This window comes from Euleptes europaea, chromosome 19 (assembly GCF_029931775.1).
Source record: "Euleptes europaea isolate rEulEur1 chromosome 19, rEulEur1.hap1, whole genome shotgun sequence".
NCBI lineage: Eukaryota > Metazoa > Chordata > Lepidosauria > Squamata > Sphaerodactylidae > Euleptes > Euleptes europaea.
Genome location: NC_079330.1, coordinates 16,985,018 through 17,009,013, shown reverse-complemented (window position 1 = coordinate 17,009,013; position 23,996 = coordinate 16,985,018). Strand labels below are relative to the sequence as shown.

General features: G+C 48.4%; 2 protein-coding genes across 2 annotated transcripts; both read right to left on the bottom strand.

The window, feature by feature from the left end:
* Positions 1-430: 430 nt before the first annotated feature.
* LOC130491223 (caspase-1-like) lies at positions 431-11,695 on the bottom strand. The gene is made up of 8 exons (XM_056864932.1): positions 11,669-11,695; positions 8,937-9,212; positions 8,294-8,427; positions 6,544-6,726; positions 4,359-4,593; positions 2,916-3,068; positions 1,737-1,846; positions 431-530 (listed from the first exon to the last, which is right to left on the bottom strand). The coding sequence occupies exons 1-8, from the start codon at positions 11,673-11,675 to the stop codon at positions 438-440; spliced, it is 1,191 nt and encodes a 396-aa protein (XP_056720910.1). The 5' UTR covers positions 11,676-11,695; the 3' UTR covers positions 431-437.
* Positions 11,696-14,072: 2,377 nt separating this feature from the next.
* ABHD11 (abhydrolase domain containing 11) lies at positions 14,073-23,605 on the bottom strand. The gene is made up of 6 exons (XM_056865333.1): positions 23,499-23,605; positions 20,670-20,805; positions 19,559-19,732; positions 16,918-17,088; positions 15,775-15,956; positions 14,073-14,243 (listed from the first exon to the last, which is right to left on the bottom strand). Exons 1-6 carry the CDS (start codon positions 23,603-23,605, stop codon positions 14,099-14,101), a joined length of 915 nt encoding a protein of 304 aa, XP_056721311.1. The 3' UTR covers positions 14,073-14,098.
* Positions 23,606-23,996: the final 391 nt, after the last annotated feature.

The following is a 23,996-nucleotide window of genomic DNA, read 5'->3' as shown; positions in this document are numbered from 1 at the left end:
CTGTGAAACAAGCCAAGGTTTGCAACTCACTGGCTGTTTATTTTAGTTTAGGTAGGCTGTTGCAACTGATGGTGCAAACTGAGGAAAGGGCGAGAGATGAGACCAAGGTGGTGGTGGAGGAAGGTGAGGAAGCAGAGACGCTGGCATCCAACCACCTTCCCATGCCAGTGGCAAGCCACCCCAGCAAATCAACTGCTGGAGTACACCCACTGGAGTCAGCGGAGACCCAAGAGGACCACCTTCCTTTCTCCAGCAGATGACAGGCTCCTCACGGTGCTCCAGCATTGCCTCCAGGCCTCAGAAAAGTTACTGTCTGTAAACAGCTGTGCTAGACTTGGTTCGAAGTGTGTGGCTCTGCATCCAAGGGGAACATTTGGAGAAGAAGAAAATCTGGAGGGAGCTGGTTTGGAAGCAGCAAACGGACGTTCTTCTTGGCTTCAGTGGCCCGGGAACAGGTAGAATCTTTTCAGAAGAGTGGCTCTCTCCTTAGTGGGCATCTGCAGCGGGTTGTTCTTAAATGCATGCTGGACCTGGGATTCAAAAAGGTCCACAGAAATCAGAGCAAGGATGGGGGGGGGGAAGGTGAAGCCAGACAGGTTGACTGGCTGCAAAGCAGGTCCAAGCACTTGAACGGGTTATAGAGCCTTCTAAATAAGCCAGCGCTACCTACCAACCAGCCCTGACCGGGATAGGCCAGGCTAGCCTGATCTCGTCTGATCTCTGAAGCTAAGCAGGGTTGGCCTGGGCAAGTATTTGAAAGGCCAGTTGTGCGTGGGTGCTTTCACTCATGTTCACCCTCGGTCTGCCTCAGTTGTTCCTTGGAGTTATGCATGAGTTTTCTGTCCGTTAGAGATGGCCTCGCGCCCAGCCCTCGCGAATCCCGGGACATCCCGTTCCTAACCCAAGTCTTCAATCTCCCCTGAGATCAGCCCAGTTAAAATCACCATGCATAAGGCAAAACACGGGTCATGGAAGCTTGAGGGGGTGACGTTTCTCTCACAGAAAGCACTACAACCAATTACAAATCAGCATTGCAAGGGGCGGAGACGTCAATGCTTCCTGCTTTCTGGGAGTTCTTTCAGAGCAGAAGAAAGGGTTTTAAAAATGAGGCTTGGGTTTCTCTCTACCCACCCCCCTGGTTCCTTTTAGAGGGCTCGGTTTTGGTTTTCTTTTTTAAATGCTTTTTGACACGACACTTGAGTTTCCTTGGAGCGGGGCTTTTCTCTCATAGTAAGCACTACAGCCAATTTCAAAGCAGTGTTTCAAGGGGCGGGGACTCAAATGCTTCTTGATTTGAGCTTGGAGGCTGCTGGTGCATAAATTTACAAGAGGAAAATGTGAGTCCAGCGAGCAACGAACCTCAGGTAAAACTCCCATCCATAAGCGACCAAAGATGTCAGGTGTGGAAAAGACCTTTCTCAGCCTGAGAGCTTGAAGAGCAGCTGTCAGTAAGAGAAGGCAATGCAGGGTGGGTCTCATTTAGTATAAGGCAGTTGGTCGAGGGTAGAGCCCTTGCTTTGCCTTCAGAAAGCCCAACGAAGGTTCAGTCCCTGCCTCTCCTGTTAAAGGCTCTCAGGAGGAAGTTGGGGGAGGAATCTCCTTTTGCCGGACACTCAGAGCAGGCAGACAGAGTTGGATGGACTCTGACTTCCTTATTTGGAAAAGAAAGCAGCGTCAGGTACATTCACCTGTAACATGAAGACATATCCCAAACCAAATGATGCTCGTAGGCCTACCTCCCTGAAGATCTCTTCCAAGTGGCAGCGCCAGGCATGTTCCTGCATATGCTTTATCAGCTGGACAATGAAGATGGATCCCGTTTGGGGGCTCCTCCAGGACACGTTATCTGCAAGAGGCAACGTTAGCTGCAGAGCACAGTTGTTTAAGGTTTTCACAAGAATGCATGTGAGACCAGACGCGAGACCCAACCGGCATGTCAGGAATGCAGACAGGAGCCACTAACAGCAGAAGGCAACAGAGCTTCTGTGCCTTCACTAACACTGGGTCAAAGAGGGAATTTGGCCAATGATGCTTTTCCCACTCCTGTGTGTCAAAAGTCCCACTGCCCAAAACTCCTTTTCGTGCCTAGGTTGCTTTCTCATGGAGGTTTTGCTCTTTGTTCCCCCTCCCCCAAACTGCAGTAGGTTTTTTCTTTCGGGGGCGGGGGAGAGACTTCCTATACAACATGGTTGCACAACTGTCCACCTGCTGGGTTTTCTCCTGCTTCGCTCCATGGTCTCCCAAAAACTCTGTGGTCCAATCTTTCCCTCAAGACTGTATCTGAATGTAAAGTGACCCCCCTTAAGAATGTTATACACGCACACACACAAATTTTATTGGACATATCTATAAACCTATATGTGAATGACAGATGACCCCTTCTTTTTGTTGACAGCGTGCCTGTGAAAAAAACTAGTGTTGCATTTCGGTAAATGTAAACTGCAATGTTGTAATGATTATTTAATTATTAATTGACCCAAGAGGAAAGGCGAGGTAAAAATATTTAAATCATTCAATCAGTAAAATCGGGCCAGACTACTCGCTGCATCTTGTGGGGGGGGGGGGGCAGGCATGAAGTGGGAACCTATTTAATCGTCCAGCTATTCTGCTGTGCTGTTTAAAAGCACAGGAACAAGACTAGAGCAGGGGTGTCCAACTCATTTGTTATAAGGGATGATGGCATAAATGTGACTTGGATGGGCCAGGCCATGCCTTGCCAGCCCAGATCAGGACTAGGGGGTGGGGTGGCCTTGGCTGGCTCACGAGCCAGATAAAAGCTCTCAAAGAGGCAGATCTGGCCCAGGGGCTGGATTTCTGACACCCCTGGGCTAGAGGAAAAAGCTGGCACCCCTAGCCATCAATCCTACATGCATCACCCAAAACCTGCTTGGCCATTTCTTTCAGGAGCCTCTTACCTGGGGTTGTGGAACAGAAGCAGATTAAGTCACTCTCCACATGCACCCACTGAATGGCATCACTTTCATAATCTTCCAGGAGCCGCGGGGCAGGTGAGAGGGAGTCGGCCAAGGGCGCGTCTGCGCTGCTCACATATATCACGCCTTTGTTTTCTGGAAAACAAAACGGTGTTCATAGACCAAGGACAACGCTTCTTTAGAGGCCAAATCTTACAATTGGGTGTGACGTCTCCTGGATACTCCCTTTCATTGCGGGCGCTTCCCCTTGTGGAAGCAGCCTCCTTGCCCAGCCACTTTGCATGGGGCCCTCTCGATCTGGTGTCAATCTCATTGGGCTCCTGTCCAGATTGAAAAGGGCTCTGCACATAGTGATCGGTGTAAGAAAAAAAAAACTACCAGAAAGACGTAAAGTGCAGATATCAGACACTTTTAAAGACATGTCTTTAAATGCCTGAATGCACACACCTGGAAACCTCTGCCCAAACAGATAGTTTTCAGCCAGTCATTCAGCTGTTTTCAGCCAGTCATTCTCTGCTGGCCTAGCCTTCCTTGCAGGGCTGTTGTGAGTATACAACTTAAAGTGAGTTATAAAATGGCAGCAAATGCACAATAGTTTACTTCATTTCCCCCTCAATGGGGACCCAAAGCAAATTACATAGTTCTCTTTCCCAAACTATGTAATTTGCTTTGGGTCCTCATTGGGGGAAAAGGCGGGGTATAAATGAAGTAAATAAAGAACTATTTTGCACTGTGGCTCTTTTATGAATTTGCTGCCATTTTACAATTCACTTTAAGATCTATTAATTTTGCATGACATCCATACTGTTAAGTGCTTCTTCTGAAGTATTTCATCGAGTAATCATAAGGAATTGGAACATTCTAAGGCGGGGTGTCAAACATAAGGTCCAGGGGCTGGATCCAGGAGAGCACTTATCCAGCCCCTGGAGAGCACTTATCCAGCCCGCGAGCCAGCCGAGGCAGTTCCCCCCCCCACCTCTTGATCTGGGCTGGCGAGGCATAGCCCGGCCCAACCAAGTGACATTCATGTCTTATCTGGCCCTCATAACAATTGAGTTCGACACCCTGTCTTAAGGCATAAAGCCAGTGATGAAAAGCGGGCAAGGATCAATATTATATTTCGTGATGGGATTGCCAAGTGGCCCGAAGGAAATCCTCCAGTCTTGTTCCTGTACCTTTGACAGCAATTTGATCTACAGAAATCATGTGAGGAGATCTTGCCCAGTCTGGAGATAAACGTGAACGCCTTGAAACCTCTGCTGATCAAACAGATGTGAAAGATGGGGGAACAGAGACGGGCAAAAAAGTTGCCCTCCCTTAGAAGGCCTGCCGTGCCTACTAGAGAATCCTTCCTGCTTCCACCACCACACAAGAAACCTTTTTGCTTCTCTCCCCGCCCCCTTGAATTCCGTGCCAAAAACGTACCCCCGCGACATGCTTGGATGATGATCACTTTGGGCTTATCCCTCAGACCAGGGCAGTTCTTGTTGTTAAGGATGGAGTAGATGGTGTCGTGGGACAGGATATCTGAGTTCTCGCCCTGGCTCTTCACGCCACACAGGCCGGCCCGCAGGCCATGAGACATGAGCACCACGAAGGTGCTGTCCGAGGTCTTATGTTCCTTCCGAGCGGCAAACTCTCTTAACCGACTGGCCATGCCCTGTAAGCAACAAGCCAGAAGGTCAGTCTTGAATCGACAGCCAACCACGCAGCTTTTCAGAGGACAACCAGGGTGCCCCGATGCTCTTCTCCTTTCATTTTCCCAAGGATCACTGCCCGAGCGCCCCTCCCCACTTCTTATAGTGCTTCTCTACTTGTGGCAGGATGTTCTTCTCCCGCAATAGCCCCGCTCCACCACGTGGTTTGCCTGCTTATACTTATTATTTGACAGCTCCTCGTCTCTCTAGAGCCTTCTGTTTAGCTAGACTGAATGCTAACCCCTCTGTGGTTATGCAGGGCAGAATTTTGAACATACCATACCCAGACAGGACCTGTCCTTGCTCTTCTGGCTCTATTGATTCATTAGCTCATGTCCTTTTGGAATGCTTCTTTTATGAGGAACTTCGATCACATTGTATCTCTCCCCTTTTAACATATAAATCTAATGCCTCTGTGTCTGACACAATGGCTTTTTTACTAAGTGACAGGGATCCCAAGGCTTCATTGTCAGTGGCAAGATTTGTTTCAGTCCTTATATCCCTTAAACATGATAGAATCAGAGTTGGAAGGGACACCAGGGTCATCTAGTCCAACCCCCTGCACAATGCAGGAAATTCACAACTACCTCCCCCCGCACCCCCCCCCAGTGACCAGAAGATGGCCAAGGTGCCCTCCCTCTCATCATCTGCCTAAGGTCACAGAATCAGCATTGCTGACAGATGGCCATCTAGCCTCGGCTTAAAAACCTCCAGGGAAGGAGAGCCCACCACCTCCCGAGGAAGCCTGTCCCACTGAAGAACCGCTCTAACAGTTAGAAAGTTCTTCCTAATGTCTAGACGGAAACTCTTGATTTAATTTCAACCAGTTGGTTCAGGTCCGACCTTCTTGGATATATGCTGCTCAAGATAGATGCTGTTCAAAATCAATGGATCAAGGAGCTTCTAAGGGATAAAGGAAAGGAAGGCAATAGCCTTACCTTCCACGTGCTTCTGGAACTGCTAAACTGACCGCTACTGTTCCCCTTTCTATAAAAAAGAACATTTCACTGACGTCTGACTCTCGCTATGAACCGGGTTGTCCTTGCTGTACAATTCCTGCAATGCTCGGATAAATTTTACAGAATGCAGGAGACTCCAGATGTGTCGCTTGGCCTTTAAAAGCAGCTGTGGAGAGCCCTGTGGTCTGCAGAAGAACCACAACACTTATTTTTGCCGTCAAGTCACAGCTGACTTATGGTGACCCCGTAGGGTTCTCAAGGAAAGAGACGTTCAAAGGTAGTTTGGCATTGCCTGCCTCCGCGTCATGACCCTGGTATCCTTTGGAGGTCTGCCAGCCAAATACTAGCCAGGGTCAGGGCTGAGAGTGCGTGACTGGCCCAAGGTCATCCAGCAAGCTTCCATGGCAGAGTGGGGATTTGAACCTGGGTTTCCCAGATCCTCATCTGACACCTTAACCGCTGCACCATGCTGGCTCTTTAATCACGGCACTGGGGAAGGTTAACTGCACCTGAGTGGCAGCTGCCACAGGAACAAGAGACCCCACAAGGTAAATCAACTGGTAACCTTAACCGAGCACCGATAAGAACAACCTTGTCCAACAGTCAGCTTGGTAAAGAAGAGGAGTTGGTTTTTATATGCTGACTTTCTCTACCACTTAAGGAGGAATCAAACCGGCTTGCAATCACCTTCCCTTCCCCTCCCCACAACAGAGGTAGGTGGGGCTGAGAGAGTGTGACTAGCCCAAGGTCACCCAGCTGGCTTCATGTGTAGAAGTGGGGAAACAAATGCAGTTCGCCAGATTAGCGTCCGCGGCTCATGTGGAGGAATGGGGAATCAAACCCAGTTCTCCAGGTCAGAGTCCACGGCTCCAAACCACCACTTTTAACCACTACACTACGCTGTCCTGGTAAAGGACAGTCCCTGGCCTCCATCTGTCCAAGTCCCCTACTTACCTCTGAGCATAAATTTTTATGTGATTCCACTGTGTACCCCAGGACAGTCAGGAGGTGTTTCATCCCTGCCATGTCCACTTCAGCTCCATCCCTCCTGGAGAAGCGGGCAGACTCAAAGTCTATATTGCAGATGATCAAGGCAAAGCGAGTGCGTGTCTTCGAGTCCGGGAGAATAGGATAGATCTGTTGGCAAGTGAGGGAGTGACGCTAAGCCAGGCTTGCAGAAGGCTATGGGTAGCTCCTACAGTACACGGACCTTTCGGGCCAAAGAGGAATCGTACAAATCCCCTGAATTCCTGGGATCAGATCCCTCTTTGCAGAGCAAAGAACTAGAGTTACTCTTAATATTTAGCACCTTTGCAAGGTCCTGAATCATAGCAATCATGGCAGGAAGGGTGTTGCTGTCTCATGAGGAATGGCTGCTTAAGAAGCAAAATGTTAAAGGGATGTACTGTAAATGTACTTATGAGATACATCGCAGAGAGTACAAAATATCTACAGCTGAGATCATCACTGCAAATCTCAAATACAGGAAGGGTGACCTTTTGAGTATGATTTAAAAATTGGGGGTGGGTTGGAGGGGTGGCATAGGATGGTTGGACAATGTATCTTACTCAGTTCCTCTATTCCTATGCCTTGGAGGTGGACTTTGAACAGCTTACTCTACCTGTTGAACTGAAATCTTTACATGTTGACTGGGACTAGCCTTTCCCTGTATATGTGTTGGATTCTTATAGAGCCTACTTGTGGAAATTTATCTTTTGTTTTTGTTTCAGCGTTGTATATTGTGGTTATAAGATTATTTAGGTAGTTAGACAGCTTAAGTAATAAGTTAGTTATGTGTATATTGGGGTGAATATTAATATATGATTATTTCTTGGAGCCAGTGTGCTGTTATTTTGTATAACTATTTTGTAGTTTCAACATAGGTTTTTGTTGTTTTCGATTGGAGGTGCTAGATGCACAGATGTTAGCCAGTGATAATATTTATCTCCATTTTAGGAAAAGTAGCACCAGCTAATTCCTGCTGATATCAATGTCGTGACTGAAGCTAGTTGAGAAGTTGGCAGTCCTAGCCAGGCCTCTCCAAAACCCACAGTTGGGTTGGAAATGTATACAGAAAGTGTTCCCTGCCAGCAATAAGAGGCCAAATTGCAACACTCTTCCCCTTCTTTCCTTAATAAGAAATGTTTCCAGGACCTGGGAACATCAGAGCTCACCCACCTGGATTCCACTCCTTTCTCCAAACCTGGGAAAAAGGAACCTTTAATTTACCATTTAAACCCAAGCCCTATAACTAGAGCCAGAACCTGTCCCCAAAGCATGCTTAAGTCCCCTTCTGTTGTAGCAACATACATATCTTGCTTCCCCCCCTAGATTTACCTTTTTGGATTATTGGCAGTACCAATGTTTGGGACTTCCATCTGATGATTGTAAATTTCTGCTCAGAACCTGCTTAGATAGGCAACTATAAGCCTATAATTTCCCCTCTTGCGCTGCTTCGACATGAGGATTATTCCCCACATGAAGCCCCCACAGTAAAGGGGAGCAACCAAATGGCATCAAGCACCAGCTGTGCATGAGTTGCCTGTCTCCTGTTATATTCTCCTTTACTCCAGACAAAATATGAACTTAATTTTCACACCCAGACCTATCTGTTAAGCAGAACTGTTGAGTGGCCGCAGGGGCCCCTATCCAGCTGGGTACACTGACTTCCCGGTCCTAAAAGGCAACTGAGCACCATCGGCACCTTGTCAGATTCCTCCTTTTGGATCTTCTCAAAGAGGTTTGGAGGGCAAAGCTTGATCCCCTCTCTGGATTCCACCGGCTGGGTTTCTTCCACAGAGGACATGGCTCTTGGACCAGGAGCCAGACTTCCTGGCGCTAAGAAAGATTGAAGATCTCTATTAATTTATGTTACTGCCTTTAACATAAGTGATGTATGTTTTAAAAAGTGAAAACAATGAAAACAATTTTAAAATAAAACATTGTAACCGCACCTTTCATTGAGTAACAGAGAAAGCCAGCATGGGGTAGTGGTTAGAGCAGGGGTGTTGAACTCAATTTTTACGAGGGCCGGATATGACATAAATGTCACTTGGTCGGGCTGTGCCTCGCCAGCCCAAATCGAGAGCGGGGGGAGGTGGGGCTGCCTCGGCTGGCTCACAGGCCGAATAATTGCTCCTGGGGGGGGGGAGATCTGGCCCATGGGCCGTATGTTTGACACCACTGGGTTAGAGAGTTGGACTAAGATCTGTGGAAGAGTTCTCAGCTCAGGCCCAATTGTGGAAAGCACGTCTGGTATTGGGTTAGGGGCAATCGCTTGGGGGGAGCCAAATGTATCGAGCCTGCACATAAACTGGGCAGGAGCTAAACTGCAAAGTAATACATACCTCCCAAGAAGGCCGTCAGACTCAGCTGATCAGCCAAGAAAGCATCTCGGGAGCGGATGCTCTTGATGGCGATGAGGCTGGCTTTGGGGCCCTTCTTCCTGACCCCATCGATTAAAATTCTTGCTTGGTCTTGCGTGACAGCAGATTTCTCCTTCACCCTTTCCACTTCCTCATCATTCAGGACCCCTTCTTGTAGCAGATCATCCAGGACTGCGCAGATGATACCTTTGCTCACCTTCTCCACAAACTGTGTTCGCACGTCTCCCAATTTCTTGTCTGTAAGGAAACACACACACACACATTCCTTGCCTTAGCTCGAGGGGTTGGAGAGAAGAAGAAGAGTTGGTTTTTATATTCCGCTTGCCTCTACCTTTAAGGAGTCTCAAACTGGCTTACAATCGCCTTCCCTCTCCCCACAACAGATACCTTGTGAGGGAGGTGGGGCTGAGAGAGTTCTGAGGGAGCTGTGGCTAGTCCAAGGTCACCTAGCAGGCTTCATGTGGAGGAGCTGGGAATCAAACCTGGTAACTTCCTTCTTGGGAGGAAGATTTGGGGTGTTGTCGAGTGGAGAGAGGCAGGCACAAGCCAGTTCAGAAGATCTCCCATTTAAATAAGGTGGAGCTGTATAAAAAACACAGTAGGCCAGAGCCCTAGACTCAGCAGGGCAGAAGAGGTGGGAGACTATAAGACATTTCCTTCACCAACGCTTTGAGTTGGATGGAATCAAAGACTTTCAGCAATGCCTAAATGCTGCGGACAGACCCGTGGGCTTCAGAGGGCTGAGAAGAAGTAGGAATTCTTGGGAAGCAACCTCAACAGAGGTGGGGGGTGGGTGGGGACAACAAAACAGTCACATTCAGTTTTGGTTATTCTTGATCTAGTTGAGGATCATCAGAAGGTTTGAAGAGCACAAGCGGGTTGAAATTAAATCAAAAGTTTCCAGCTAAATACAAGGAAGAACTTCCTGACAGAGCGGTTCCTCGGTGGAACAGGCTTCCTCGGGAGGTGGTGGGCTCTCCTTCTTTGGAGGTTTATAAGCCGAGGCCAGATGACCATCTGAAATCAATGCTGATTCTGTGAACTTAGGCAGATCACGAGAGGGAGGGCAGGAAGGGTTGCATCAGTGCTTGGCTCTCGTGGCCCCTTCTTACATGCCCAGGAATCGTAGAGGGTTGGTGTTTTTTTGGGGGGGGGGTTGCCATCTTCCTGGCATGGAGTAGGGGTCACTGGGTATGTGTGTGTGGGGGAGGCAGTTGTGAATTTCCTGCATTATGCAGAAGGTTGAACTAGATGACCCTGGAGGTCCCTTCCAACTCTACATTTCTGATTTTATGATCAAGCGTTTCCTAGCTCGAAAAGAAACAGGAGTCCAGCAACACTTTAAAAGACCCACCAGGTTTTTCTTATTCCCCCCCCCCCAAAAAAAAATGTTTTTTGAACCTGAGCCCACTTTGTTAGAAGTATTGGAGCGGGCTCTCACTCGGCACACCAGGAGGGACCTCCTGCCTGCATTTGACCAAGTGGACTGCAGCATCCAACATGTTATGCTGGATTTTAAAAGCCTGGTGAGTCTCTCAAGTGCGCCCTCGCCTCTGGTTTCTTTTTGCTGCAACAGATTAAGGCCAATGGAGGGTGATGTCAAGTCAGATGGCAATTGGCAAAAGTGTGACCTCAGCGCAGGAAGCTTTCATTCCAGAGCCTGAAGCAGTGAAGATTTCGCCGTCTCCTATACTCCTGTTCCTTTGGGAAAAGGTGGGCCAGGGTGAATTTGCTTGTATGGGTTGGCCTCTGAAGATGGGAAAAGGAAATATAGCATCCCCAGCAGAGCAGAGGGGGAGGGTCAAAAATCTTGGGAGACCAGCAGGTGAGTTTCCCAGCCGGCAGCTTGCAAGGTGGGCAGGAGAGAGGGAGATTTGTGTGTGCCCAAAAGGGACGCTGCTCTTATTCTGTGTTCTGGACTCTTCCTGGGCAGTTTCAAATCGGGAAAGCAGTGCGGGCGGGGGAGGGGGGAGGAGTGAGACACACCTGGCTCAATGGAAACTGTAGCCCTTACTGGTAGGACTCAGCAATGCTGATTCTATGACCTTAGGCAGATCATGAGAGGGAGGGCACCTTGGCCATCTTCTGGGCAATGGGGGTGTGTGGGGGGGGAGGTAGTTGTGAATTTCCTGCATTGTGCAGAGGGTTGGACTAGATGACCTTGGTGGTCCCTTCCAATTCTATGATTCTATGACTCCACCCTCCAGCAAGTGGCTAGGAACAGGCGGGTTAGAACGGAGGTCGAGAAGCAATTTTTAAACAATTAGGAAGGGAGAGAAGGAAGTGTCCGGTCCCAGGGGCTGCAGCAGGTTGGAGGGCACAGGAGCGAGATGCAGCGGCCGCTTTCCCTGGGCAGGAGCAGCTGGCCAGATGTTCGCCCTCTGCATCAGGCGCGCGCTCCCCCACCCCTCCTGCGTTTCTACCGCTCAGACAACTGAGCAGCAGAAGGGTGGAACTTTGCACAGAATGGGGGGAAGCGTGTTTTTTGGGGAGGGGGGCAGCCTGATCCCCGGCAATGGAGACCCCCGAGGCAAGAATCGGGGTGAGAGGGGAAAGAGGGGAAAGAGAGACCGAGCGAGCAGGCGTTTTACGGAACGGGGCAGGGGGGGGGGGTTGAACGAGGAAGCAAAGTATACCCCCCCCCCAAAAAAAACACACATCCCGATGGAAAAGTTTGCAAGGAAGTCACCTACCCGCCATGGCCCCACGCCGTTAGGAAGCCCTGCGCGATCCCGCACAGCTAAGAGCCGCTTCTGGTCCGCTAAGAGAGAAAGCGAAACGAAGGAACCCCCTCCTTTGACTTCCTCGTGCTCCTGGTAAGGGGAAGGGCCTGCCCCCAGGAGGCCGGTGCTGCCTTATTAGACCATCTGGCACGTTTACTACCTCCTCTACTCATAGAAGGAGAGGTCCGACATGCCTCCGGGCAAAGATCCGCTGCGGAAGATTTTTTTTTAAATTTTAAATACATATTTTTAATTTTTTAAAAAGATACTTTGCGCGAAAACGCACGGGAGGTTTTGCCTTGGATTTGCCACTCTAGATGCACATTTCCCCCTTGTGAATTCTCAAAACTCTGCATGGGGGCTTGTTTTTGAGTTCTGAGAATTTGGATGGGGGAAATGTGCGTTTAGAGAGCGGCCAATCCAAGGCGATTCTATTTTCTATTCCTTGGCTCCGTCATCATCCAAAAGGGAGACTGCAGCCAAGAAATCAGAAGGAGATTGAGACTGGGAAGGGCAGCCATGGAGGCGCTAGAAAAGATTCTGAAGGGCAAGGATGTGTCACTGGCAACCAAGATCAGGTTAATTCATGCCATCGTATTCCCTATTACTATGTATGAGTGTGAGAGCTGGACAATGAAGAAAGCGGATAGGAAGAAAGTAGATTCTTTTGAAATGTGGTGTTGGAGGAGTGTGTTATGGATACCCTGGACCGCCCCAAAAACAAATCAGTGGGTTTTAGATCAAATCAAGCCTGAACTGACCCTAATCTGCACAACCAATCGAATCTTCAATAGTCAAACAGAAGTCTTCCTGGGCAAAAGCCCTATGTGGCCCCTCCCCTCCCTAAAAGCACTTGGTAGGCACCAGAAAAGGTGTCAGTGGGCACCATGGCACCCATGAGAACCACGTCGGGGACCCCTGAATTAGAACATAGGGCATATTTCATGGGATAGAGTGACCTACCCGCCATGGCCTTACGCCGTTAGGAAGCCCAGCGCGATCCCACACAGCTAAGAGCCACTTCTGGTCTGCTAATAGTGAAAGCAAACAAAACAACCCCCCCCCTTTACTTCTTCCTGCTGCTGCTAAGGGGAAGGGCCTGGCCCCAGGCAAACATTTGATGCTGTCTTATTAGACCATTGGGAACAATTACTGTATCCTCTGCCTATAGGACAGCCCTGCCCCATCACCAAGCAAAGACCCGCTGCGGAAGATGCCAGGGAATTGAACCTAAGAGTACTTTCTGCACTCAAAGCAAGTGCCACACCCGGCTAAAGTCGCTCTCCCATCACTGCTGCCCAACCCAACTCAGATGTCCAGTGTTTGTGGGATCGGCTGCTTTGTATCGTCAGCCCTGGCCTCCCAGAGGCGGGTGCCACAGACCTTTTCCACACATATGTCTCTCGGCCAGGTCACCCACCCCCGCAGAGTTTCCCAACAGCATTTTGCGTGAGTTTGGGGTCTGGTTATCACGACTGACAGTGCAATCCTAAACAGAGTTACTCTACCAATCTAAGGCTGTAAATCTCTCCTGTGAACTTGGCCTAAAACTGAACTCCTGAGGGGGTCAGAGCTGAATAATCCTAGATGCAATATCTCCCTTAATGCCCTTAATTTTAAAGAAAGCTAGGTGGGGCTAAGAGAGTTCGGAAAGAACTGTGACTTGCCCAAGGTCACCCAGCTGGCTTCATGTGGAGGAGCGGGGAAACCAACCCGGTTCACCAGATTAGAGTCCACCGCTCATGTGGAAGAGTGGGGAATCAAACCCGGTTCTCCAGATTGGAGTCCACCGCTCCTAACCACCACACCATGCTTTAAAAGAGGAAACACCAGCCCATCTGGCTCATCCCTTCATTTTCAGTCTTTGGGAGGCAGTTTTATTTAGGACTGCATTTGGTTAAGTTTAGTAGCAGTCCCAGTCCCGAGTAGTCATTTTAAATTTTGGTTTTATGTTTTCAACGCATTTTATTTGTGGTGTTTTATCTATGTTTGTAAACCGCCTCGAGCTCCGTAAGGAAGAAAGGCCGCTAATGTTTGAAATAAATAAATAAAGTCCTGGCGGCCTCCCTTTCTTCTTGGCCTCTGGTATGTCAGAGAAAACCAATCTAGAAAGAGAAGCAAAACAAACCATCACTTTAATATTGCACACTGTACAGAGGAAAAGTGAAGAAAGTGGTGTTCCAGCCACCACAGGTTCTGCTCACAGCGTCACAACATGGTACAGCCGCTCAGGTGTTTGTCCAAACTGACCATGGGGAAATCACATGCATAGACAGCCCCAGTCTGAGCTTGCGGAGTCATGGGGGGTGGGGGTGGGGAACTGCCCATCGGGAGAAAGGACACAACTCCTGCCTTGGTTCTTCTCTGGGAGGCCGGTTTGTGAAGATCCTTCAAAAAACTCTATGGTGGAGGCAGCTCCAGGAAGTTACACACAGCAGCGAGGAACAGCTGGGGCTGATCGGCGTGAACCCAGTGTCCGGCATCGGGCACGTACTGGATCTCAGCTTGGGGGAAAAGCCGCTCAATCTCCGGGTAGTCATTGGAGCTGCAGAAAGGGGGACAGAGAACAGTACTGAGAAAGAGCAAAACTGGCAGCCCCCCCACCCACGTGCTCCCTTTGTAAAGAAATCGGCTCAGTCTGGAAACCATCGTGTTGGACCCAGCCAGCTTTTCCATTGGTGGAGGAGGAGGAGAAGAAGAGTTAGTTTTTATGTGCCGACTTTATCACTTAAGGGAGACTCAAACCGGCTCACAATCACCTTCCCCTCCCCACAACAGACACCCTGTGAGGTAGGTGGGACTGAGAGAGTGTGACTAGCCCAAGGTCACCCAGCTGACTTTCATGTGTAGGTGGTGTAGGAAGGTGAGGAGTCCCCTTTGACCACCCAAAAAAGGCTATGCTGGTGATCACAATATGTATGTGGACACAACAAGCCATGTGGAATGAAGGCTGCAATCACAAGGCGAATTCGGCGAGATGCAGCGCAAAAGCTGGAGGGTCCAACCCATTGAGCTGCTCACTCAACACCTCAACGCAAAAGCCTTACTTCAGAACAACTGATGCAAGCGAATAGCTGCCAGTTGAGGAACAGGAACTCCTTGCACACAGAGGCACGCTCTCAGTCCAGAGAAATCCCAGCTGATACACCAGTGGTTTGTAGTGGTTAAGAGTAGTGAACTTTAATCTGGAGAACCGGGTTCGATTCCTCACTCCTCCACAAGCGGCGGACTCTAATTTAGAGAACTGCTTGGGTGACCTTGGGCTAGTCAAAGTTCTCTTTGAACTCTCTCAGCCCCACCTACCTCACAGGGTGTCTTGTTGTGAGGAGAGGAAGGGAAGGAGATGGTAAGCCGGTTTGATTCTCCTTAAAAGGTAGAGAAAATCAGTATATAAAAACCAACTCTTCTTCTACTACTACTATGTGAGACTCAGGGTTAGCCTATACATTACCTCATTTTGCATGTACATAGTACAGCGAAGCAGGTGTGGTCTTTACCACATCATCTTCCTAGGATGAAATCTCATCATGACAACAAGTTTGGGAGCCAAGGCCTTGCAGATCTTGTGTATAAAGTGTTGTCAAGTCGCAGCCGACTTATGGCAACCACTTATGGGGTTTTCAAGGCAAGAGACTAACAGAGGTGGTTTGCCATTGCATTCCTCTGCATAGATAGACAGATAGATAATCTTTATTACGGTCAATGACCAGCACAAGTAACCCTATAAAAGCACCAGTTTACATAAATATAGAATATCTGTATATCCGAATAAAACATGCTAATTCACTTATTAACATGAGTAAAATCACTTCAAGAAGAGCTGTCACCCCTCATTTCAGGACTGTGGATTGGCGCAGCTGACTTATGGCAACCACTTATGGGGTTTTCAAGGCAAGAGACTAACAGAGGTGGTTTGCCAGTGCCTTCCTCTCCACAGCGACCCTGGTATTCCTTGGTGGTCTCCCATCCAAATACTAACCAGGTCCGACCCTGCTTAGCTTCCAAGATCTGACAAGATTGGCCTAGCAAGCTAAACTCCGGACGATTTTTCTAAATCTCGGAACAAGAACTCTCACCTGATGTACCCAGATTTCGAGCCTCCCAGGAAAAGTGTGGGACCCGAGTAGGGCGTCTGGAAGTCAGGGAAACTCATGATTTCATCCAGATGGTGGGAGACGGCCTCCAGGTTCACACGCCACACAAACTGGCCCTCAGAAGACACCAGATTGGTAAGCATAAAGTTGCGGATGGCTGGCTCCTGGGCAGAGAGAAGACAGGAAAGGCTTGGGGTGTGCCAGAGTAACACCCCCCTTCCAATAACACACATTCTGTGCAATGACACAGATTAGAGTCTACCACTCTTAACCCACTACACCACATTGGCTCTTATGCTGCTGTGGAAGCCAGTTTGGGCCTTCTTTATGTCAGAAAGCAATCAATCAATCAAACAATACTTTATTGCCATACACGATACCTGCAGAGAACATAATCATACAATTTTACTCAACGGAGCTCGCCTGTTCCCATTTACAGTGTCTTTCGCGGATCCACATTGCATGTTGCGAAAACTTGGCTACATGGTCAATTGTGGCCACATCCTGAGTAGACATAAGAAAGGCTACCTTGAGCTCAACTGGGCGCCATTCCCTACCAGCAAACAACGGGTTGATAAACGAAAGGCGGATTCTCTGACAAAGAGGGCAGCGCAAAAGAACACGTGCAACCGATTCTATGTGATTCATTCCACAGGGACATAACTTTGCAGTGAGTGGTGTTGATTGAAATCTCCCCGGTAATATTGATGAGGGTAGCACATTTAATCTTGCTAACATATAGGCCCTCCTTTGTTTTGGATCCGTTAAATGAGAAAAAATAGGTTGCCACTGAATGTTCACCTTTTGCCATCCCCAAACTCACACAAGCCCCGTTCCTGACTTTGCTGTTGAGTTCTTGCAATTCGATGTCTAGCAATCTGCGATGGATAATATCGAACACCGATTTTTCTGATAGGCAATAAAGGGATATGTCAGAAAGCATTTGACTGAGCAACTCTGAACTATTTCAACAGTTGGGCTTGGACATTATTTTATCTTGCTGTGTCACACTGGGTTCACCCCCCCTCCCTGCCCCACTTTTCCTTTGCTTTTGTTAATTGTTGAAGTACATCTTTGCATTTGAAATGGCTTAGATTTAATTGGACCTTGGAAAGGTGATCTTACCTGGACGGTTGAGCGCAGCTGCTCTTCGGCCAGCCGGCAAGCAGTGGAGCGGGGGAGGCCCCATGGGATGTCCACAGCCCGCATGGCGGCCACGAAGGCCTGGAAGCTGGTGACAGCGGACGTCTCGCTGGGGCTGATATCAACACACACCAGGCGCTCCACCAGCTCCGGCTGAGTGGGGACAAGCAAGCCGAGGGGGGGTGGGTCAGAGGAAGACCTGGCAAGAAGGGTCAGCTGCAAAGGGCAGACTCCTCCCTGGGGAAGCTGGAGAATCCATCCACATGAACCTCAGAAGAGCCATGCTAGGTCACACCCAAAGGCCTTCTAGCACAGCATCTTGTTCTCTGAAGTGACCAAATGAAGTGTGCTTTCACAGATGCTGAATAATGCACTTTCAATCCACTTTCAATGCACTTTAACGATCATTTGCAAGTGGATTTTGCTGCTCCGCACAGTAAAATCCTGCTGCAAAGTGGATTGAAAGTGCATTATTCGGCATGTGTGAAAGCGCCCAAAGTCTCCTGGAAGGCCTATAAGCAGGACATAGTGGCTGAAGCCACTTTTGTTCTCCCCCGCCCCCAGCAATTTGTATTCAGGACACGTCTCTGAACATGAAGATCCCGTATGGCTAGCAGGACCAATGTACTCCATCTGCGAATTTGTCTAATCCCTTTGAAAGCCATCTAAACTAGCGGCCATCTCTACATCCTGCAGTGGTGAGTTCCATTAGTTAACTGGGTGTTGTGGAAATCTGCAGCTCATTCACTTCATCAGACACCGTGAGAGAGCTAATATTTGGGGAGAGGGAAGAAAAGCTTCCCTCTCCACTTTCATCACATTCCTTGTAATTTTATAAATTTCTTTGAGGCCTCTTTCCCCGTCCATCGTTTTTCATAAAATATAAAAAGCCATTTCTTAAACAGAAAATGCTCCAACCCTGATTACTTCAGTTGCCACACCTTTCCCATCTCTACAATATCCTTTTTGAGATGAGTTGGCCAGAACTATCCACATGCAGAAGACGAAGAGTTGGTTTTTATATGCCGACTTTCTCTGCCACTTAAGGAAGAATCAAACCGACCTACAATCACCTTCCCTTCCCCACAACAGACACCCTGTGAGGTAGGTGGGGCTGAGAGTGTGTGATTAGACCAAGATCACCCAGCTGGCTTCAAGTGTAAGAGTGGGGAAACTAATCCAGTTCACCAGATTAGCCTCCGCCGCTCATGTGGAGGAGCGAGGAATCAAACCCGGTTCTCCAGATCAGAGTCCACCGCTCCAAACCACCGCTCTTAACCACTACACCACGCTGGCAGGTGCACCACAGAAAGGGAACAGATCTGTAGAGCCTCCAGTTTCAAGCACAGTGTAACCCTCATGGCTGTAGAGAAAAAACGGACTTTGTGTTTGGCATCGTCTCAGCAGAGGTGACGCCGTGGCTCTTTCTCATGGCCATCCTTCCCAGGAATGATGCAAGCTCTCACATTCTATCAGCACACTCAACTAAGCTGTACAGTTTCTTGGCATGTTATCAGTCCATCTCACACAGTATTTCCTACTCTGATTGGTAGCAGCTCTCCAGAGATAGCGTACTGCCAAGCCACAGTGCTTCTCCATGTACGGAGTTGCCTGCTAGGCCAGAACATTTCCCCCTCCAGCTCAGTATTGCCTGTTCTGACTGGCAGCAGCTCCCCCAGGTCTGGGTTGGTATTTCCCACCATCTGCTACCCAAGATCCTTTTAATTGGAGATGTTAGGGGCTCAACGTGGGCCCTTCTGCATTGCAAGACCCATGAGCTGCCACGGAGCTATGGCACCTGGGGCTAAAAGCGGAAGAATACAGCTTAGACTGTTGCTATTGAACGTCTGTAGCTGCCTTCTACTGAATCAGACCACTTGCCCATTTGGCTCAGTCTCTGGCTGACAGGTGTTCTCTGGAACAGACAGATCTTTCCTGCATCTGCCACCTGAGCGTTGAGATGCTGGGGGTTGTACCTGGGACCTTCCGCATGCAAAGCAGAAGCTTTGCCACTGAGCCACATTCCTCTCCTTGCCAAAACAGTACCAGATTCTTCAAAAGCCTGGATCCTGGAGAGCCAGCATGGTGTAGTGATTAAGAGCGGTGGTTTGGGGCGGTGGACTCTGATCTGGAGAACCGTGTATGATTCCTCACTCCTCCATATGAGCGGCGGAGGCTAATCTGGCGAACTGGGTTGGTTTCTCCATTCCTACACATGCAGGCAGCTGCGTGACCTTGGGCTCGTCAGTCCTCTTAGAGCTCTCTCAGCCCCACCTACCTCACAGGGTGTCTGTTGTGGGGAGGGGAAGGGAAGGTGATTGTAAGCCGGTTTGAGTCTTCCTTAAGTGGCAGAGAAAGTCGGCATATCAAAACCAACTCTTCTTCTTCCAGAGTCAGATACAGACAGAGCACAGGACATGCCAAAGAGCTGAGCTTGTGTCATTCCACCTGTTCGCAGAATGAGCTTCCTCAGTGCATAATCTGGATTCTTAAAGAGCAGAATGAACATGGCTGAGCAGGGAGTCTGCAGGCTTGCCATCCCCACGCTGACCCCCATTCCCCCATCCAGCAGCCTCCCCCCTCCAGCAGCTAGATGCTTCAGCCTGCTCAGTAGCATACTTACCCGCTGGAGCGAGAGTACCATGGCCGTCTTGCCACCCATGCTATGCCCGATCAAGACACACCTGTGGAGGCGCAGCTGGTGTAGGAGGAGCTGGACATCGGCGCTCATGGCTTCATAAGACATCAAGGGGCTGTGGGGGCTGCTGCCGTGGTTACGGGCATCTATGGTCAGCACCTAACTGGGCAGGAGAAGATGAACAGCACTAAGTTGGTATGCCCTGACTAGGCTGATCTCGCCAAATCTCAGAAGCTAAGCAGGGTTGGCCCTGCTTAGTACTTGGATGGGAGACCACCAAGAAATACCAGGGTTGCAATGCAGAGGAAGGCAATGGCAAACCACTTCTCTTCGTCTCTTGCCTTGAAAACCCTACTGGGTTGCCATAAGTCAGCTGTGACTTGATGGCACTTTACACACACAAGTTGGTACAGGGCAGGCCTTGCTTAGACCCTGGCAGGAGCCATATCAAGCAATGAAGGAACTGCTTCTTCTTCTCAGGATGGCAGGATTTCCTCTGACAATTGGGTATACAAAGCCTGCTTTCTCATACCAACAACCTTGGCATAAATACACAAAAGAATCCAAGGCGGTTATCATTTTTATTGTGGATACTTTTAAGGGCTCCAGGGTTTTAAAGCTAGATTTGGGTAGGCAATAGTAGAAATTTTAACTGCTGGTGTTTTACTGTTGGGTTGGATCCGACCAGCTTTTCCAATCTATCTCACTCCTCTGCTCCCTACAGCTCGTTTCTCACATGGGTTTTGTCCATGTAGGTCCTAAGGCCCCTTGCATAACCTTTTCAGGTGGTCAAAAGTGACCCTTCCTCCCTGCACCCTTCCTCCTTCATCAACAGAAATGCTGGTTGTGTCCACCCCATTGTCTATTTTATTGACTTGGTTATTCTGTTTTTATTTTTTATTGATCGATTGTTATTATATGTTCTTTGTAAGCCGTCCTAAATGCTTTTTAAGTAGAAGTGAGAGACATAACTGTTCTCGATAAACAAATCATTGGGCCTCAAGGATGTCATGAGTTGATCTGGAGGTGTTGCAGTTGATCCGGAGGTCCCAGCAAACAGTGTGCACTTCCTGAGCCCCCCCTCCCCCCGGCATACCTTGCGGCCGGTCTGGAGCACCAGCTTTTTGGCGAGGGACTGGAAGTTGGTTTTGCTTCCAAAGAGCCCATGTAGAAAAACAAGCGGCGGTTGAGGTGAGGGGCCATCAAACACTGTGTAGGAGAGGGGCAGTGGCCTGCCAATAGAGGAGGGAGGCAATTAGCAGGATCTGGACTTCTTACACCCTAGACAAACATCAAGTATTAGCAAAAGTACTAGGGATTTGCTCCACAGCTATTAAACCAACATCGAGTTCCAATAACCATACAACAGGATTGTTGGAAGCCTGCCTGGCTATGCTCATACCACAGAGTAAAAAGCATAACAAAATAAGAGGCTGAAGTTGGTTCCCAGGTCGTTCCCTATTCCCAGTTCCTTATTCGCATGTCCTAGTTCCCAAAGAATATTGAGGACAATTTAAAAGTTATGCAACCCAAAATAAGGATTGGACCACCACATATCATACATCCTCACATTCAGGGAACTGTGCTCTCCGAGGGGTCGCATGCTTAGCAAAATGCAAATCCAAAAACACCAGTGCTGAAACACCTTTCATTAAGACAAATCCAAAACAACATAGCTTAGCAAGCAAGCTTTTTGTAGAATTCTTCCTCTGAAATGATGAACAAAACAAAAACAAAGACAAAACAAAACGGGAGGGAGAGCAAAAGAGGCTGGGCATAATGAAAAAGCCCTTCATGACACAGGCTGCTAGACTCCAAATGGCACACAGGAAGGATTAAGCAGATGTGCAGCCTAATCCTTCATTGGGAATGTGCCACAAACTCAAAGGGATGGATTCCCTGGTAAACTTGTGTGGTTCAGCCATTTAAGGCACAAAAAAGATCTCAGGCTGTCCCAAGGTCTCGGAGAGATGAAAACTCTTCCCGCTAAGAACGTGGAATTGTTGTTTCCAGCACTTGTTGGGAAATGCAGGTCCCTTACTGATATGCCTGTATTATTGTATTAATTCCCAATGACAATAACACAGTAGGAGGTTGAGAGTTCAAAGCAGTTTGTTTATTAGGCCCAATATACACACCGGGTGAGAATTGCCCCAAATGTGCAGGACAATTCACACCCAGAACAAAGGATTGCAACAACGTTTATAACTTCTGGTCAGGGGTGTTACAAATATGTCATATAGTGCGTACAAACACAAAGACCCAATAATGGATACATTTGGATTAGCATAACCTATCAGTGTGGTTTTGAGGCGTGGATTTAGGGGGCTACATGATCTGTAATGGAGAAACGAAATTTAACATTCTTATCTGACACCCTTAAATCACTGCCTTGGGCCTCATTAGGGTGGCTAGCTGTACCAGGCCTGGAAGGATGATCTCACTGGCACCTGATTCATAATGGCTGCTAGTTCATGCTAACTCAGTGATCACACAGGAGTGAATAGGAACCAAAGAATAATACTTGACCCCTTATACATGGGGTATTGCCATTATATATGTGTGCAGAATATGGTATTGTGCTAGATGCTAACCCTTATGCCCCGGGCTTAGCATCTTTATAAGTGTGAGTATGCAGACTGAGTATAAAAGCATACATTTCCAATAACAATGAAGATTATAGGCATTACATTACAAGACTGAGGTGAGGTATAAAAAAATGCAACAACACTTAGATAAATCTATTCGAAAAATAGACTTCAAACAAAGTCATTGCGGTGCAGTGGTTGGACTTGAACTACAGTTGTGCCCTGAGGCATACTGGGTGACCCACCCTTTGAGCTCTACCACCTCGAGGGGCTGTTATGAGGATTAACAATGGATGCTGACTTCACTGCCTTTGAAAGTCTGTGGAAAACACGGCAGACAATACATCACCGCCACTACTCCTCTACACTTTTGAATCTCTTTCATGTGCAACTTAGGAGTTTCCTTCAGGTGTCACGTTTGAGATGGAAGCACAAACTTTTCTAAATAAAAAAAATACTTGCAAAGCCCACATCAGTTGTAGGCAGGAAAGAGGCAGTTGGACAGTAAGGGGTGGGGCGTGCTCTCTTTATCCCATGCTACACGTGCTTGGGCATTATTTATTATTACACCTATTTCCTCTGTGAGGCACAAAACATTATTAAGCACATATATGTCTATGAACTTAATAATAAAATAGTATTATCCGCACAGCACGAGGCACAAAACATTAAGCACATACATGTCTATGAACTTAATAATAAAATATTATCCGCACAGCACGAGGCACAAAACATTATTAAGCACATATATGTCTATGAACTTAATAATAAAATAGTATTATCCGCACAGCATGAGGCACAAAACATTATTAAGCACATATATGTCTATGAACTTAATAATAAAATAGTATTATCCGCACAGCACGAGGCACAAAACATTATTAAGCACATATATGTCTATGAACTTAATAATAAAATAGTATTATCCGCACAGCATGAGGCACAAAACATTATTAAGCACATATATGTCTATGAACTTAACAATAAAATAGTATCATCCGCACAGCACGAGGCACAAAACATTATTAAGCACATATATGTCTATGAACTTAACAATAAAATAGTATCATCCGCACAGCACGAGAAAATCAGCGTGCGAAGCAGGCCTGTAATTCAGGCTGGCCACAATAGTGGCCATCATCCGGGCACTTGACACGGCTACCCATGGAACAGGTTTCCATCCGGGCACTCCGGCCGTTGCTCCATCCGGGCATTCACCGCATCCACATCCAGGGGTTTGAGGCCCCGGCAAACCGCGCGCGGGGAACTCTGGGGGAAAAAAAAGGCCTAGCCCAACGTAAGCCCTCCTCTTTAGTCTCCCCTTCCGGTGGACTTACGTCATCACGTTGCTGGCGACGGCCCTCCTTTCCTCGGCCAGGATGACGACGCGGGGTCGGAGGGGCGACGCTCGGGCCCACCTGGGGAAAGCGAGCGCGCGGAGCATCTTTGGGAGGGCTTGTCGGTCACTAAGGAGACAAAGGAGGCCGGGAAAAGGAAGGCCCAGGGCTACTTCCGGGTCTGTTACCATGGGGACTTCCGGCTCAGCAGGACCGATCATTCAATGTTTAAGTGCCGGTGTTTACCCGCCTTTTCAAGGGCAGGGATGGGGCGTGATACGCACATGCACCGCCAGGGGGCGCGCGGAGATGGGTTTGTGCTCGCTTCTGAGTGACACAGAGCGCTTCTTTCGAAAGATGCATTGTAAAAAAAGTGGATCGGGCAGGTTTCGTGCAATTGGGCTTCTCTCCAGGATCAGAGGAGCGTGCCTATTATATTAGGTGCTGTGGAACACAGGCAGGGTAAATGCTGCTGCATTCGTTTGTGGGCTTCCTAGA

Bases quoted from the DNA above. Each gene is read 5' to 3' on its own strand.
- LOC130491223 (XM_056864932.1), bottom strand. The intron at 8,428-8,936 runs GTATGTATTACT...AATCTTTCTTAG, and splicing joins TCTGACGGCCTTCTTGGGAG to CGCCAGGAAGTCTGGCTCCT. The intron at 531-1,736 runs GTAGGCCTACGA...TTTGAATCCCAG, and splicing joins TGGAAGAGATCTTCAGGGAG to GTCCAGCATGCATTTAAGAA.
- ABHD11 (XM_056865333.1), bottom strand. From the start codon at position 23,605: ATGCTCCGCGCGCTCGCTTTCCCCAGGTGGGCCCGAGCGTCGCCCCTC. The intron at 20,806-23,498 runs GTAAGTCCACCG...CTCTATTGGCAG, and splicing joins GTCGCCAGCAACGTGATGAC to GCCACTGCCCCTCTCCTACA. The intron at 17,089-19,558 runs GTAAGTATGCTA...GTCCCCACTCAG, and splicing joins TGGTACTCTCGCTCCAGCGG to CCGGAGCTGGTGGAGCGCCT.